This window comes from Spermophilus citellus, assembly GCF_964194105.1.
Source record: "Spermophilus citellus genome assembly, chromosome: 8".
Classification (NCBI taxonomy): Eukaryota; Metazoa; Chordata; class Mammalia; order Rodentia; family Sciuridae; genus Spermophilus; species Spermophilus citellus.
In genome coordinates this window covers 58621326-58637965 of record NC_138189.1, presented here as the reverse complement: position 1 = coordinate 58637965, position 16640 = coordinate 58621326, and the positions used below count along the sequence as shown (strand labels likewise).

Genomic DNA, 16640 nt, shown 5'->3' with positions numbered 1-16640 from the left:
AAACATCTGAGGTCCATGTATTTACTTAAAAAAAAAAAAAAAAAAAAAAAAAAAAGCTAGCCATTGGTAGACACTTATGAATCAAGCTAAATTATAGTTTGGCCATTTTTCTTTTACAGCAATTATCTTTGGCTTTCAGACAAAAATGAATGATTAGAGTTTGAATCTCTTCTGGCAAAGAAATACACAGCATGAGCTGAATGCTTAACTTTGTGCGTGTCAGTAGAACAAGTTCTATAGATATGAATTTGCAGAGTTAATCCTCCTTCATTATCTCCATTAGTTAACAATGCACATGGAGTCACTGCACATAATTACTGCTCTACCAGACAGGGACATTGAAATATTAACTTTCCCACAGATTCAAAATCTTCAGTAAGCAGCTCTTAACAATTCATCGTATTAATAATATATGTCACCACAGTCCTATTAAATATTCATGAGATTAAATATCTGTTTTGGAAACCATTTTTTGTAATATTTGTTATATTTTAGATTCTATAATTATAACTGAAGGATAAGGAAAACAACCCCCAGGGAAAAGGGGGAACAACAACTCCCAAGAAGAAAGGAGGACAATGGGTCCCAAGGAGTCAAGGAAACAATGGGCTCTGAACTTTCACAATTTTTCCTTCTACAATATTTCCCTGACTGCTCACCTGACATATTCTGCTATAATTAAGTCTATATGGTTAAGTCTCACTACCCATGCTGATATGGTGATTAAGTCTCACTTAAACCCTATAAAAATCAGACCCTTCTTGTAACCAGTTGCCATGTTCTCCCCTGAAAATGTGCCATTTTGTTGCTTAATAAAGAAAGCTTGCTGATCCATTGAGGTCTGTTCCCTGTTTCATTTATTTTTGCTTTCAATAACGGCACTTAGGTACCATGATAATAAAGGTAAGTTTAACTGTCTGTTTATAACCAGCACTAAAACTAAATCCACATTTATTCAATTTTTAATATGTTTTCAAATGAGAATATTTCATTACACAATATATAAGATATTTTTAAAGTAATATGTTTTTATCCTACAATTCACTCTTCAGAGCTCATTACTACCATTAATTCATGCTTATCTTTCTCATACTTACATAGCTATTTTTACTACACATGTATGTACCTATAAATAATCCATATATAATAAAATTATATGCAGTAGGATTACTAGTCTAAAATTGCAATAAAGAGGAGTAAATTGATTTTCTCAGGTATTTTGTAGGCAAATAACTAATTCCAAATTGAAACTCAACAAGAAATTAGCATGTAATACACTGATGTTCATATAAAAATGTACACACTGTAAAAAGTATTATTTGGCATATTAGAATGTCACATTTCTAACCAAATACTTTGTAGGCTTTTATAAAGTCTTTTTATTCAAATTATTACAAAAAAACTAGATATGATCTAAAAACAGCAAATAAAAAACTTAGCAGAAAAAGAAAATAAAATTTCAAATAAAGGTTAAAAACATATCATTAACCTCAGATCATGTTATGTTACACTTTATGGCTGGAAACATAACAGGTTATTAAGCATATGACTGAAACAATAGCTACAGCCACAGCTACTTGTAGCAACTTAACTTACTGTGTGTTAGGCACTATTATTAGCACTTAACATTTATATCTCATTTAATTTTTTTCTCATTTAATTTTCACAATAACCAAGTGAAATGGATGATAACATTATTTGCATTTTATAGATGAAAAAGAGGAGGTCTACACCAATTAAATAACTTGCCCAGGGTCACAAGCGTAGCAACAAAAGAGTCTGACTCCAGTTCTTCCCTTCCAGCCATAACATCAGCACCAGCTCCCAACTCTGAACCCCATTTGCTCCTGGGGCCTTGGGCATGTCCTACTAAGTCTCTAAAGCTCATTTCCTTTAGCTACAAAGATGTAAATAACATTAATATATACTAATTATTGAAAAATGAGATAGTTCATAAAAAAGTACTGAGAAAAACATGAAACTACACAATGTTGGTTATTATGTTATTGATCAGAAAAGACAACAAAATGTTGAAAATAATGAAAAACATACTGACTGGCTTTTAGTCAAAATTGTAGTATACCTAGTTAAATATTCCTCATTATCTTACCTTGCTTAACTCAGAAATGACTACGTGAAGGCAAACTGAATCAATATAATTATTATACCTAAGAGATAGGGAAGCCATAATGAAATAAGATAGAAGTGAATAGTGAGGCTACGAAAGTAGCCTTGGACATGGGCATCATGAAAACTGTTGTACCATCACATGTGGTCTTTCAGAGAGCTCTTCAAAACTAAGTCTTTTAAAAGCTCCCAACCCTAACTTACAATGTCTATACACACATAGTGACTTCTGACAATATTTAAATCCTTAGCCCAGAAAGGGAAAATAATATTCAAATCTTCATCATTCATCAATTTAAATACATTAACATTGGGTTTATTTTTTCATTGGTTTCATATTTTAAATATGAAATATTTTTCATATATTATGAAAAATATTTTTCAGATATATTATGTCAGCCAAGATCCTAAAATAAGTATCACAAAATTTTAATATCAAGAAACTAAAATTCACTAAGGTTTGTAATGTTAAGAAATGTATATACCTATGTATAGTAATATGTATGTTGTACATAAGCATGTTGTCTCTATCACTCTGATTTAATATTAGAAAACCAAGAAAATCCCCTGGTATTTTTGGAATTAAACCAATGAAGTACTTACTACATCAAAGACTAGGAAAAAAGATTAAGAAAATAAGCAGTAAAGGAAGTATTGAAAATTTCTTGACAAATACAGACCAATAACTACTTCTATTAAGAATATGAAATTAGTTTTTTATCCATGTTAGAACAAGATACAGAATTTAACAGAAAGCAATGGGATGAATAACCTTTTGTTTTCTGCCCACAACACTGACTCAGGCAACCATGAACAATGCCCTATTACCCTTTTGCTAACCTTCTTTCTCACCCTATCCCCATCCTCATCCCTGCGGAGCTGCTCAGCTATCACAGCTATCAGGATATTTAAATAAACAAGGTCCTGGGATGATGGTGTGATGACAGACACCTAAAGAATGTAGCCCCCATGCTCTCAAACACCATCACATTTTGCCTGGGCTTTATTAGAGACTTGGGGTGTCACTACTCACAATTTAATGGCTATTTGTCTGTTCTAGATAATCAGTTAACCCTAAGACTCAGCTTCCTTGTCTATAAAGTGAGGTAACTAGCTTATTTGTAAAGTACTAAGACCTTGCCATTTTAGGAAATCTACATCCAACTTTCCAAGGTTCTGATAATTTTCTGAGGCATGTGATTTTTAAGTATCTTGTGACTTTTCAGCCTTTCTTGATGACTATAATGACTTAAAGAAAGTATATAGCCAAAATAAAAGAGGAAAAAAAAAAGAAACAACAGGGCCACATATTTTCAGCAATTCTTTAATCACTTTCAAGGCTTTCATACCATTAGATAAGGAATAAAGGAAACTTTTAATTGCATATGTCCACAAGTATGTGAAGTCAAATTGTTAAATTTTTACTTGATGATGGAAGATGAAAGAAAATCTAAGAATATATGGAATCTGCAAGGTCCTACCTACCTCCTGGCCGTTCATGCTCTCCATCAGTGTGCAAAAGCATGGCAATAGGCATGCCTACATTCTTGGATCTTCCAGCCACAACCACATTTTTCCCAAATGTTTCAATTCCTTAAAATACAGAGTTTGGTTTAAATGCAGAATCAACAACAAGAAATAAATTAAGCATCAGAACACTCAACTGAAACATTCCTTAAAAAGTTCTAATTAAATTTGGATTTACGCAGCTTGTTTCTAACATGCCCACATTCAATTATTTATAAATATTTATTTTTATGCTTCTTGGATTTGTCACTTTCCCTTTGATTATGTCCTCATTTAAAAACCACAAATATCCTCAAGTTGCCATCAAATTAATTTTAAACATTGAGATTCACTCGAAGAGTTAGAAGTGCAAAGCCTTAAAATATATTAACTACTAATTACAAAATAAACCAAGTACAACAATATCAAGCTTCACTGGCAATCAAATTTTGAGCAAAGCTGGAATAAAGTAAGTGGAAAAAAAAGGATTTTGCACAGTGCTAATGTACTTCATTCCATACAAAAGAAGCACCAAACTTTCCATCTTAGAAAGGTGAAAAAGATAAAGCCTGAAAATTCATATACTCTACCTCTTTGGGGCTCAGTTTCTTCATAAGTAAAATAAAGAAGTTGAAACTTAGGGTTTTCTAAGTATAATTATTTCAGAGTATGATTCTAGGATCTGCTTTCTCTTGGAGATTTTGTCTCAGAAAACAGCAGATTAGAATAGAGAAGATGCTGCCAGATAGGGAGGTGATAATTGTGGCAGCAGGAAAATCATCAACACACAAAGCAATTTGAGGTCAATTAACATAGAGGTAAATATCTCTACACTCCCAGGCAGTCTGTGAGAGCAAGACTGTATATGGCATAGTAGAAGAACAAATGTTTACAGTGAAATCTTAGGTCAATAGACGTGGCTTCTATAAGAACAACATGTTAGTTTATTAATGGAAAATATAACTCATTTTGAAAAAGTTTTCATCCAAATGCATGAAATTTATAGTTTAAAAGTAGGGAAACAAACTACAATTTGGAAAATTTACTCCCTACATGTTACAACTGCAGTGCCCATAACCTGGCTCATGGCCTTCATTCCATTTCATTTTGGATTTGGTCTTTGATTTCTATAATTTTATACCTATCTACAGACTGAAGTTTTGTGGCTTATTATTTCTGTCACTTTGCAGGGTTAAGGTAATTCTATCAAGGCAATTTGCAAATGCTCATTTCAGGACCTAATACCTCTGTCCATCAGACCCCAAGTTACCAACCTGTTCTTTTAATTATTTCCCAAACAGCACCAGCAGTGGCAGGTATGAGAGAATGCTGATCAAGGCACAGTCTTCCAATATTGATAATATGAAATCCATCCACATCTTTTTCTGGGGAAATTCCATTGCATATTGTTCGCTCATCCACATGATCTGAAAAATAAATAAAATTGGTCTCATTTTAAAATTGCTGTTTATGTGGAAATATGAAATGTTAAATATAGGGACCAATAGTCACATCACTATGGTTCAGTTCCAGGAAAGATGCAACACCCTTACTCTTTCCTTGCCATCAAAATCAAGCCAAGGGGGTCGTGACTAATAGCTGTTATTAATGACTCTTAGAGTATGTGCTATTATAGGGTCAGAAGTGGCTGGACTGATGAGTCTTTGCCTCAAAAAGTTTGCATATTAAGAGTATTTAAACCCACTTTACTCTAATACAAAACATTTCTGTTAATAGGTTTCTATTCAATATTTTGAGCACTGCAGATTAAAGGGGCTTTATTATTGTGTTAAAAATAGGCATCACACGATTAATTCAAGTTTCCTCTTAAGTTACATAAGGAAAAAGCAAATGTCCAACACACACTTTCCATAAAGCATTAATTAACACATTCAAATCTAAAATATCACTATGGTTTGCAAAGCATAAGGAAAAGAACACAACCTGAATAATGAACTAATCAAGTGATATATGGCATACCAATCATCTCATTTAAAAAGATATTGACATAAAATAGGTTCTTACTATTTTATGAAGAATCATTTAGTTTGCCTTTATCTCAATAATTAACTCATGTGCCTAACATATTTGGTACGTAAATACTTCTTTGTCCATTACAAAATGAATGCCATTTATACAGTGTGTGTGTGTGTGTGTGTGTGTGTGTGCGCGTGCGCGCGCGCGCGCGCGCATGTGCTTTCTGGGGAATCAAACCCAGGATATCATACATACTAGGAAAAAGCTCTATCTAGACATGTTTCTTCTTCTTTTTTCCCACCTATATATTTAAAAAAAAATCCTAAAAGCACAAGTCCCAACTGTTTTTAAAGAATTATGTTTTGTTTCTGACATCTTTGTATTCTAAAGATGACAACTGCCACCTTACTTTAAATATATCCAATTTACCATCATCAAGCTATGAAACTCCATTAAACATAAAAGTAGACACTTTGATCACTTTCAAATAGAAACATTTTGGAATGTCTCTCTCATCAATAGTTTTTTATTTTTATAACTTCACTCATTCTATAATGAGCAGGGTAAACCTCATCTATTTTCTCTAAAGCTAGAAGACCATTACAGATTCTAGCAAAACTTTAAATAATTACATGTTTAATTTACTATTTGAGGACAAAAATCATGGTTCCATTTTTCTAAAATCTGGAAGATGATGATGATTATGAAGATGGTGATGAGTCTTTTTTTAGTCATGCAGAAGTTTCATGATATAGATATTTTTTGCAATAATTCAAAGGCTTTATAAATGAAAAGAAAAACAATTATATTTGAAATTCTCATTTTCTAATAAGGGCCCAAGTTAGTTCATTAGTGAAAACTCTACTAATATATGTATGATATATGTATGAGCTGATCCATTTATTAAAAGAACTCAAAAAGGGCTCTTCTTTAGATTTTAAGAGCTATTTTACCAATAAGCCTGAGCTACATTGACTTTTAGCATCTACAGCTCTGTGCTGCCCATTCACTTAAAGAACACTGAAAAGACCTGCCCTCTGTGTCCTTCCTTCATTTCTTCCTCAATCCTGCCTCCTTCCCTTCCTTTCTTGGTTTTGTTTATTTGTTTGTTGTTTTGCATTTTTGTTGTTATTGTTGGGTTGTTTTTGGTTTTTGGTTTTTTTAGTCCTGGACATCCAGCTCAGGGTCTACCCCTGAGTTATACCCTACCCTTTGCGTACCTCTTGTACTTCGTTTTTAAAAATCTTTGGGCCACTGATAAAGAATGTGTTATTTAATAAACAGAATTAGGGAAATTCCCATGTGAACAAAAGGGATTTTTGCTTTATACAACCCACAAAAGTAGGATCTGAATGTATTACATTAAAATTAATGTTTATGACTCAAATTTAACAAACTATCTTTATGAGAGCAAAGTCCTCTTATATACTTACTTAACTTCTACTCAGAAAATACCTTAGATCATTATTCCATAACAATTTTGTCTTGAGCTACTTAAGTGTTAGTAGTTTTAAAAGACAGATGTGTGGACATTCAAATGGTATGACACAGGATTCATTTAGCTAAGGTTATTTAGTCTAAAAGGAAGGATTTCATATGAATAGAGGAAAAAAGATTAAGATCAGAAAAATTAAGAAATCCAATTCATTTGAATGACTTACCTGAAGTCACCCTTAGGACATATGATTAGAAGATTCATTAATACCAGTTTTGTCACAGTATTTATAAAAACATTTTTGGTTCTCAGAAGCAATTTTATAACCTTACAGTGGTAAACAGGACACTCTGATCTCTACTACTCCAAACCCCAATCATCTATCTGATCTCATCACTAACTACTCTTTTCTCAATTAGCATCACACTGGTCTCCTTGTTCTTCCTCAAAAAAGTTAGGCATTTTCCCACCTTGGCTACAGCCTTCTGTCATGGAAGGTTTTTTTTTCCTAAAAACAAACAAACAAAACAATCAAAAACTGTCTTGTCACCTTAGCTAAACTATTACCTTCATTCAAATATTTCCTTTTTTTTTAAGCAAGGAAGAAATTTTATTTATCAGTCTCCAAAGATAGAAAGAAAAATTCTGCATAAGACTACATAAATTGTAAATGACATTTAACAGATATCACATGAGAAAGTGCCTTCAATGCACTATTTCCAATTGCAAAAACTTTTTAGAATATAAAATGCTTAAGCATAAATGAAAGAAGTAATCAATTAGACTTTAGGAAATTAAAATTTTTATTTTATCAAAAGATTTTAAGGTTTTACTGTTAAGAAAACAGGACTGTGAGAAATATTTACAAAATATGTATCTGACAAAGAATTTGTATTTAGATATATATAAAAACTTCAAAAGCTCAATAATTAAAAGATAAGTATCTTAATTTCTTAAAATGAGCTAAATATTTAAACAGGAAAGAAAGATATCCAAATGGACAGTAAACATGTGGAAATATAAGATTACTAGTTACCTTAGGGTGAGGATGAAAGGTAGGAAGAGGGAACCACTAGGAAGTGGCATGAGAATACTATCTCATTTAATGAAAATGTTCTACATTTTGATAGTTACATAAGAGTTTAAGTTAAGTACGAGTTTATATTTTTCAAAATATGTGCAAAAGTAAACTTACTAGTGTGCATTTCAATATACATAATTTTACATAAAAATCTTAATGTTGAATATAGTTAATAATGTACATACTGAAGTTTTTGTGGTATATTAGTATGTTCTTAACTTTAAATGCTTTAAAAATAAGATGTTTGAGGGGTTAATAGATGGATACATATTTGACAAAGGAAACAGCAAAATTTTAACAACTATAGAATCTAGGTTGAGGATATATAGGTATTCATTATACTATTTTTTAAATTTTTCTGTATGCTTAAAATTTTTTATAATAAAATGTTAGAAAGGGGGATACAAATACAACCATTCCCCAACACCCTTATCCCTTTCACCACAATATATTGTCTTTTTTCCCACAATATAATAACTTCTAAAAAATGTAGTTGCTCATTTATGATGTTTATCTTTATCTGTCCTACTACATATTCACAAGGGAAGAAATTTTTGTCTGATATATTCCTACCACAAAGAACAGTGCCTGGAAAACAGGGGTGCTCAATAAATGTTTCCTGAATAAGTGACTATTATTATCTCTACTTTACAAATAAAAAAACTAAGAAAATACTGGTGGATAACTGGGAACAATTAGAATAAGAGACTACCAGGAGGAAAAGTTGTGTGATCCTTCTATATACTTTGACATCCTTGTTTATAGCAGCACAATTCACAATAGCTAAATTGTGGAACCAACCTAGATACCTTCAGTAGATGAGTATATAAAGAAAATGTGGTAGATATACATAGTGGAATATTACTCAGCATTAAAAGAGAATAAAATCATGGCATTTGCAGGTAAATGGACGGAGGTGGAGAATATAATACTAAGTGAAATAAGCCAATTCCAAAAAAAACAAATGCCAAATCTTTTTTTCTGATATTAGGATACTGACTCATAATGGGGATTGTGGGGAGCATGGGAGGAACAGATGAACTTTAGATAGTGCAAAGGGGAGGGAGGGAATGGACGGGTAATGGGGTAGGAAGGACAGTGGAATGAGATGGACATCATTACCCTAGGAACATGTATGTAAACACAATGATGTGACTCTTCTTCGTGTACAACCAAAGATATGAAAAAGTGTGTTCCGTTTGTCCAATATGAATTGAATTGCATTCTGCTTTCATATATAACAAATTCAAATAAATAAAATAAAGAAGAACAATAGAATGATTACCACCTGAAAAAAAAAAAACCACAGGGGCAGGGGGTGGTCATAGAATCTTGATTTATTGACCCTATATAATCTTTTTTAAAAAAATATTTTTTAGATGTTGACAGACTTTTATTTTATTCATTTATTTTCATGTGGTGCTGAGAATAGAACCCAGTTGCCTCCTCACGCATGCTAGGCAAGTGCTCTACCACTGAGCCACAACCACCTTTTTAGACATCTGCACTGTTATATTCTACAATATAAATTTAAGGTGAATGACTTGTGTTTTTTGTTTTTTCCTTTTACTTCTATCTTTCAGGACTTGAAAAATCAAAAATTTCAGGCAAAATTGTATGCTAATAGATTAAAGTCCATACTCTTAGAGTGTATATAAAGTCTTTGAGAATTCACTCATTTGTTCACTCAACAAATATTTACTGAGTATCTTCCATGTGCCCAGGGCATAGGATAATAAGTGAGCCAACAGACAAAATTCTTGCCCTCTGAAATTTATTCTAATGGAATAAATGTTTATAAATTAAAACAGTTTGTTTAATCAAACTATTTAACTACAGTATCTTAATAGATTATTTTCTAGAAGTAAATGAGAGATAGAATTCAATGTTCTCAAGCTAATTCAGTGTTCTCAAACTGATTAATATTCTCCTGGCTTCTATATCAAGATTTCAAGACAGAAAATACTTATCTAGTGCCTACCACTTGCCCAATATCATTTAGTAGTTGTTTCATCATCGAGGGGTAGACAAACAGAAAAGGAATGGGAAATGACTCTAACCTCACTGGGCTACTCCACCTCCCAAGTTGAAAATATTGTGCAGCATGGAGGTGGAGTGGGAGGTGTTCTCTAGGCCAGAAAGGGTGCATCTGTCTCTCCACCCTTCCTCAGCCTCCCTCTCCTACAGCCACAGAAAATGCCCAGTAAGTTTCCAGACAGGCTTACTTCACAGGCTGTTTTAAAAAAATTACTGGGGTTGGAACTTACACATTTTGCTAAAGTTGCTAACCTGTGACCTATATGATTCTCTTGGATGAGGTGTATGGATATGGAGATCCTAAAATTGCCTTATTCTTCTAAAACTATGTTGAAAACGCTTTGGTTTATTAAGCCCTTTGTTTCCTAGGCACTCTAATAACTTTACATAGAAAATTCTTCTTCTTCTTCTTCTTCTTCTTCTTCTTCTTCTTCTTCTTCTTCTTCTTCCTCTTCCTCTTCCTCTTCCTCTTATTCATTTTATTTTATTTTATTTTATTTTTGTGGTGCTGGGGATTTAACCCAGAGCCTTGTGCATTCAAGGGAACTGAGCTATATCCCCAGCCCAATATAGTAAATTCTGTCAAGTGCACAGTACTACTTTCAAAGCTATGTACATTCTATAGAGGAAAAGACTTCGATAATGAGCTCTTTGTAAACCCACAAGAGAAAAGAAAAACAAAATGTTACATTTTGGAGATCTTGCATGCAAATATTTTAAGGACAATGAGTTAGTCTCAAATTGTTTCCTAACTATCTCTTTCCCCGAGTGCCTCCCATAGAGTTATATAGATTGGATTCTAGGTAAATATTTGTTGACCTGATAAATAAAGAGGCTCAGAGAGCTACCATATAAATAGGGACTTGTGATTTTAGTAAATCCTTGTTAGCATTTCAAGCTAAATATACTCAAAACAGAAAAGAGTTTCATGGTAAAGAAAAAAAACATAATATTAAAAAGAAAAATAGTAACTACTGCTGTTTAAGAAATGACTAAATTTGAAGATATTTTGAGAAATCAGTCATCTCGAGTTAGACGACATAACAAGTTTGCAATACAACTGCTCAAAACACACACACACACACACACACACACACACACACACACTTCTATAGATTTGAGCAACTGAAAAAGTTCTTAGGATGGTTTCCACCTGGGTATGAACAGCAAGGGACTTAAGTGGTTACAAAGACCAACCAATCCCACTAATATGCAAATTATCTCAGTGATTTACTCAGAGATGGGTATAAATCATTAACTTTTCTGAAAGAAAGGAAGAGAGAGTGGGTGGTTGGGGAAGGAAGGAAGGAAGGAAGGAGGGAAAGAGGGAGGGAGGGAGGGAAGGAAGGAAGGAAGGAAGGAAGGAAGGAAGGAAGGAAGGAAGGAAGGAAGGAAGGAAGGAAGGAAGGAAGGAAAATGCTTGCTCGATGCTGCCATCCTGTGGCTCTTACGTTGCACAAGCAGGTGAGCTGTCTTCAATTTGTCTTCCTTTTGCTCATAAAATCTGTGACTGATCTCAGACTTTCAGCCTCTAGAACTGTGAGAAAATAATTTCTGTTGGTTAAGCCACCCATTCCATGGTATCATGGTTTTGACAAAAGGTGTACCCCTTTTATTCCTGTGTTTCTCAGGAATATTTAGAGGTAAAATGATTGAATTGTGAGAGCTGTAACCCACTTAGTCTATCCTAGTTTTGATGTGCTGGGTGATTATTGTGGCAGCTGAGATGTGGCTAGAGAAGGTGGGTCACTGGGGGCATACCCTGGAAGGGTGCATCTTTCCTGTGGCTCTGCTTCCTGATCCTGCCATGAGTTGAGAATCTTTCCTCTGCTGGGGCCACTTTTGGTATTTATTCTTTTATTTTGTTTGGCATTCTCTGGAGTTTGGTGTCTGTCACTCATTTCACTTTCAGCCATTATTACTTCAAATATTTCTTCTGTGCTGTTCTCTCTTGTCCTTCTGGTATTCTAATTGTATATTTACACCTTTAGAAAATGTCCCACAAAAACTAGGATATTTTGACTGGTTTTGTCTTGAATCTACAAACAATTAGAGGAAATCTTACATCTTACTGTTGAGTGTAAAACAAGGTGTCTTGATTCATTACTTTAGGCTGTTCCTAGTTTCTCTCTAGGCATCCTTTAAATTTCAATGTACAGATTTTCCCCATGCTTTGTCAAGTTTATGTCTAAGGATTTCATATTTTAATGCTATTTTACATATTTTTTAAAAATTCAGTATCTGATTGCTTGATGCTAGTATGGAGGCATTGATTTTTGTATACTAATATTACATTCTCCAGTCTTGCTAAACTCACTTATTAGTACTAGTAGTTTGGGGGAATTTTTTTTAATTTTTATTTGTTTTTATTTTTTGTAAATTACATTGATTTTTTTTCATACACATTAAGTCATCTGTCTTTTATTAATTTTTTTTGGCTTATTGCATTAGTTAGACTCTCCAGTACAAAGTTAAGTGGAGGTGAAAGCAGACATCCTTGACTTCTTCCTGACTGTAGCAGAAAAATATTCTATCTTTCAAAAATCAATAATTATGATAGCTTCAGAATTTTCATAAATGCCTTTAATTCACTTGAAGAAGTTCTCTTCTATTATTGGTTATTTGTCAGCCTTTATTGATAATTGATGATGTATTTTTATCAAATACTTTATCTGTATCTATTGAGATGACAATATGATTGTTTTCATTTTTACTTTGTTCATATGATGAAATTCATTGTTTTATTTCTAAATATTAAAATGATGTTGCATTACTGGAGTAAAATGCATTTGATCATGATAATTGATCCATTTATATATTGTTGGATTCATTTGTTAAGTTTTTCTTAATATATTTTACATCTATATTTATGAAGGATACTAACCTGTGGTTTTCACTTCTTGTAATGTCTTTTTCAGGTTTTTGGCATAAGGGTAATCGTGGACTCTATACTGAGTCAGGAAGAATTCCTTCCTCTGTATTGTATTCCCTAAATTCTACAGGGAATCTATCTGAATATAGACTTCTTTGTGGAATGGTTTTAACTACAAAATAAATTTTAGTAGTATCTTTAAGGAAAAGCAGAGATTATTTATTTGGGACCATTCTTTTCTAAGATAGGCATTTAGTGCTATTTATTTTTCCCTAAGAGCCATTTTAATGGCATCTCATAAATTTTGATGTGTTGTGTTTTGTGTATGTGTATTCATAAAAAGTTTAAAATAATTTGTAATTTTCCTTTTTCCTCTACACAAGGGTTATTCAGAAGCAGGTTATTTAGTTTTCAATTGTTAGGATTTTTTAGATATTTTTCTGCTATTGATTTTTAATTTATTTCCACTGTATTCTGAGAGTGTGCTTCATGTGACATGAGTCCTTTAAATTTGAGATTTGGTTTATGGCCTAGAATGTGGTTTGTCTTGGTAAGTATTCCATATGAACTTGAAAAAAGAAAAGTATATTCTGATATTTGCAAGAAAGTGTTATACAAATGTTAATAGGATCAAATGGGTTGATACTATACTCAAATCTACATACATACTGATTTTCTGCGTATTTGTTTTCTCAATTATTAAGAGAGATATTTTAAAACCTCTAGTGATAATTTCAGATGTTTCCTTTTTCTTACTATTCCACTGGGTCTGTTTTCACATAATTGAAGCTTTCCTATTAGGCATTTAAATTAATATTGTTATTTCTTTTTGATTAGCTGAAATCTCAAGTACTATGGAATGACCTCTTGATCCTTGGAAATATTCTGAAATATGCTTTGCTTGATATTAACATAAGTACTCAAGCTTCCCTTTGATTAATGTTAGCATCCTCTTTTAATCTCACTGTTTTTACATTTGAAGTGTTTTTCTTGTAAGCAACATAAAGTTAGGTCTTGATTTTTATCCAATTTGACAACCTCTTATGTTTATTGGGTTACTTTCATTACATTTTACATGTTTAAAACTATCATTATTATGTGTTTTCTTTGCTGTCTTTTCTCCATCTTTCTTCCTTTAGGTTCATTGAATATTCATGACAACCCTATTTATAATGTATTTTATGTCTTTTATTTATATATTAATTTAACATTATTAATATTAATAATTATTAATATATCAACACAATTAAATAATATATTATTATAATATAATAAAATAATTTTTGTCTTTTATTATCAGCTATAACTATTGTGGTATTTTAATGGTTGCTTTTGGTTTCACAGTGTACATCTTTAACTTACCATAGTATATCAACAAGTGATACTGTATCACTTCACATATAGTATAAGAATGGAACAACAATATTCTACCACTCATTCCCTCTTGACTTTTATGCTATTTTTGTCATACACTTTACTTTTACTTATGTTACAAATCATATGCTGTATCGATTTCATTTTTAGTTAAACATTATCTTCTAAAATGATTTAAATAGTAGGGAGACACACATATATATGTATGTGTGTGTGTGTGTGTGTGTGTGTGTGTGTGTGTGTATATATATATATATATATATATATATATATATATATATATATTTACACAAGTAGTTACCATTTCCAGAGCTCTTCATTCCTTTGGATAGACCTATATCTATATATATGTATAGTATCATTTCCTTTTTTCCTATAGAACATCCTTTAATATTTCTTATATTAGAAAGAAAATGCTACCAGTAATTAATTCTTTTAGCTTTACCTGGAATCTCCCTTTTCTGGTATATCTGGGAAAAAAAAGTTTTTTGTATGTTTTACTTCTTGCTTTTGAAAAAAAAGTTTTTTACACTGGGTATTGAATCCCTGTTTGAATTTTTTAGTTTTTCCCTTTCAATACTTGGAAGATAAAGATGCTCCACTATTTTCTTGCTTGCATTGTTTCTGACAAGAAATCTTTCATCATTCTCTGTGTTTTTCTAAAGGTTACATATCTTCCCTACCCCTGCTTCTTTTAAGTGTTTGGGGGGTTTGTTTTGTTTTTTTCTAGTAGTTTTGAATAATTTGATTATGGTGTTGTTTGATGTAATTTTCTTCATATTTCATGAGCTTTTAATTTGTTGAGCTTCCAAATTAAAAAAAAATATGGAAAAAAAGTTTGTTGAACTTCTTGGATTTTTAAGTTTCATAGTTTACAAAAAAATCTCAAATCTCAGTCACTTATAAAAGGCTACTTATTTATTCATTGAATTCCAATAAGAATTCCACTGCCTGGGGCTGAGATTATGGCTCAGTGGTAGAGCACTTGCCTTGCACATGCAAGGCCTTGGGTTGGATCCTCAGCACCACATAAATAAATAAATAAATAAAGTCAAAAAAAAAAAAAAAAGAATTCCACTGCCCAACTTCTTGTAATTTACAATAACCTATAACATCCAGCTTCCAAGATCACACTGAAACAAAATCAGGAGTAGGAGAGGAATATAGTGCACTTAACCATCTCAGTCCAAATGTGGCTCAAGAAGTCACTTTGCCTCACAGTAGCCACAAGTTGCATGGGCTCAAGGTAATTGCCAAGAGAAAATGGGAATTACAAGCATATATGAGTATTTGGAAAACTTCATTTGCCTCTGTCACAGAAAAAAAAAAGTAGTTCTCAAATAGATAATGATAATAAATGGCCTGAGAAGGCCTCCCTAAAGCAATGGCATTTAAGCTAAGACCTGAGGATAGGAAAGACTGAGCCTTAGTACATTTGAAAAGTAGCCAACATAGTCAAGGGGTCAGTGGTCAAATCCTTATTCAAGTAATAAAATGTGCATTTTTCTAGCATTCTCTCTATATAATGAATACTATAGCAGCAAATTTTCAAGGATATGTGGGTATGAGAGTCTCATCAAATCTTAAACAGTGACATAGCTACTCTGTTTCATGTAGAAACATAGATGACACTTAGGTCAATTATAAAAAAGCAGTGACTGAGAAACTTCAGGATTCATACATTCCTTCACTAATACTCATTGAGTCTACCATGATACTGGATAGATTTCAGGGATAAATTGTTGACTACAACTGTCCCTAAATGGAATTGTTCTGAATACTAAAACATAGAACTTGGGTTTCTCCCATAGAGAAAGAGAGAGAGAGGGAGGGAGAGGGAGGGAGGGAGAGGGAGAGGGAGAGGGAGAGGGAGAGGGAGAGGGAGAGAGAGAGAGAGAGAGAGAATAATAGAACAAAAATCAAGTTAAAATTTAAAAGCCATTTATTTAGAAATAAAATAAAATAAATGGCTCTATATACATGAAAGAGTCCAGGATGATTAAAATGTACTGCTCTGACCAAGAACTTTAAAACCAGAATAGTAAGTATTCTGCATACATAAATTTGATGATATCTTATGAAAAACAATTGTACCAAAAGTTTTTTTCCTACTAAATAAAGGATCAAGTTCTAGACAAATATACCTCTCTCCACACTTACAAATTAGGTTCAATATCCACACTTTTATACCTACTAATTATTAGAATATTTATTTATGTTAAATCCACAGA

At 32.4% G+C, this 16640-nt stretch overlaps 1 protein-coding gene across 1 annotated transcript in view; it reads right to left on the bottom strand.

The window, feature by feature from the left end:
• Positions 1–16640, bottom strand: part of MTHFD2L (methylenetetrahydrofolate dehydrogenase (NADP+ dependent) 2 like) — a 120887-nt gene that overhangs the window by 81431 nt on the left and 22816 nt on the right. The window contains exons 5-6 of the mRNA XM_081302963.1: positions 4908–5060; positions 3613–3720 (exon numbers count right to left, since the gene is read on the bottom strand). Of these exons, the coding sequence (XP_081159089.1) occupies positions 3613–3720; positions 4908–5060 (261 nt within the window). The remainder of the gene's footprint in view (positions 1–3612; positions 3721–4907; positions 5061–16640) is intronic.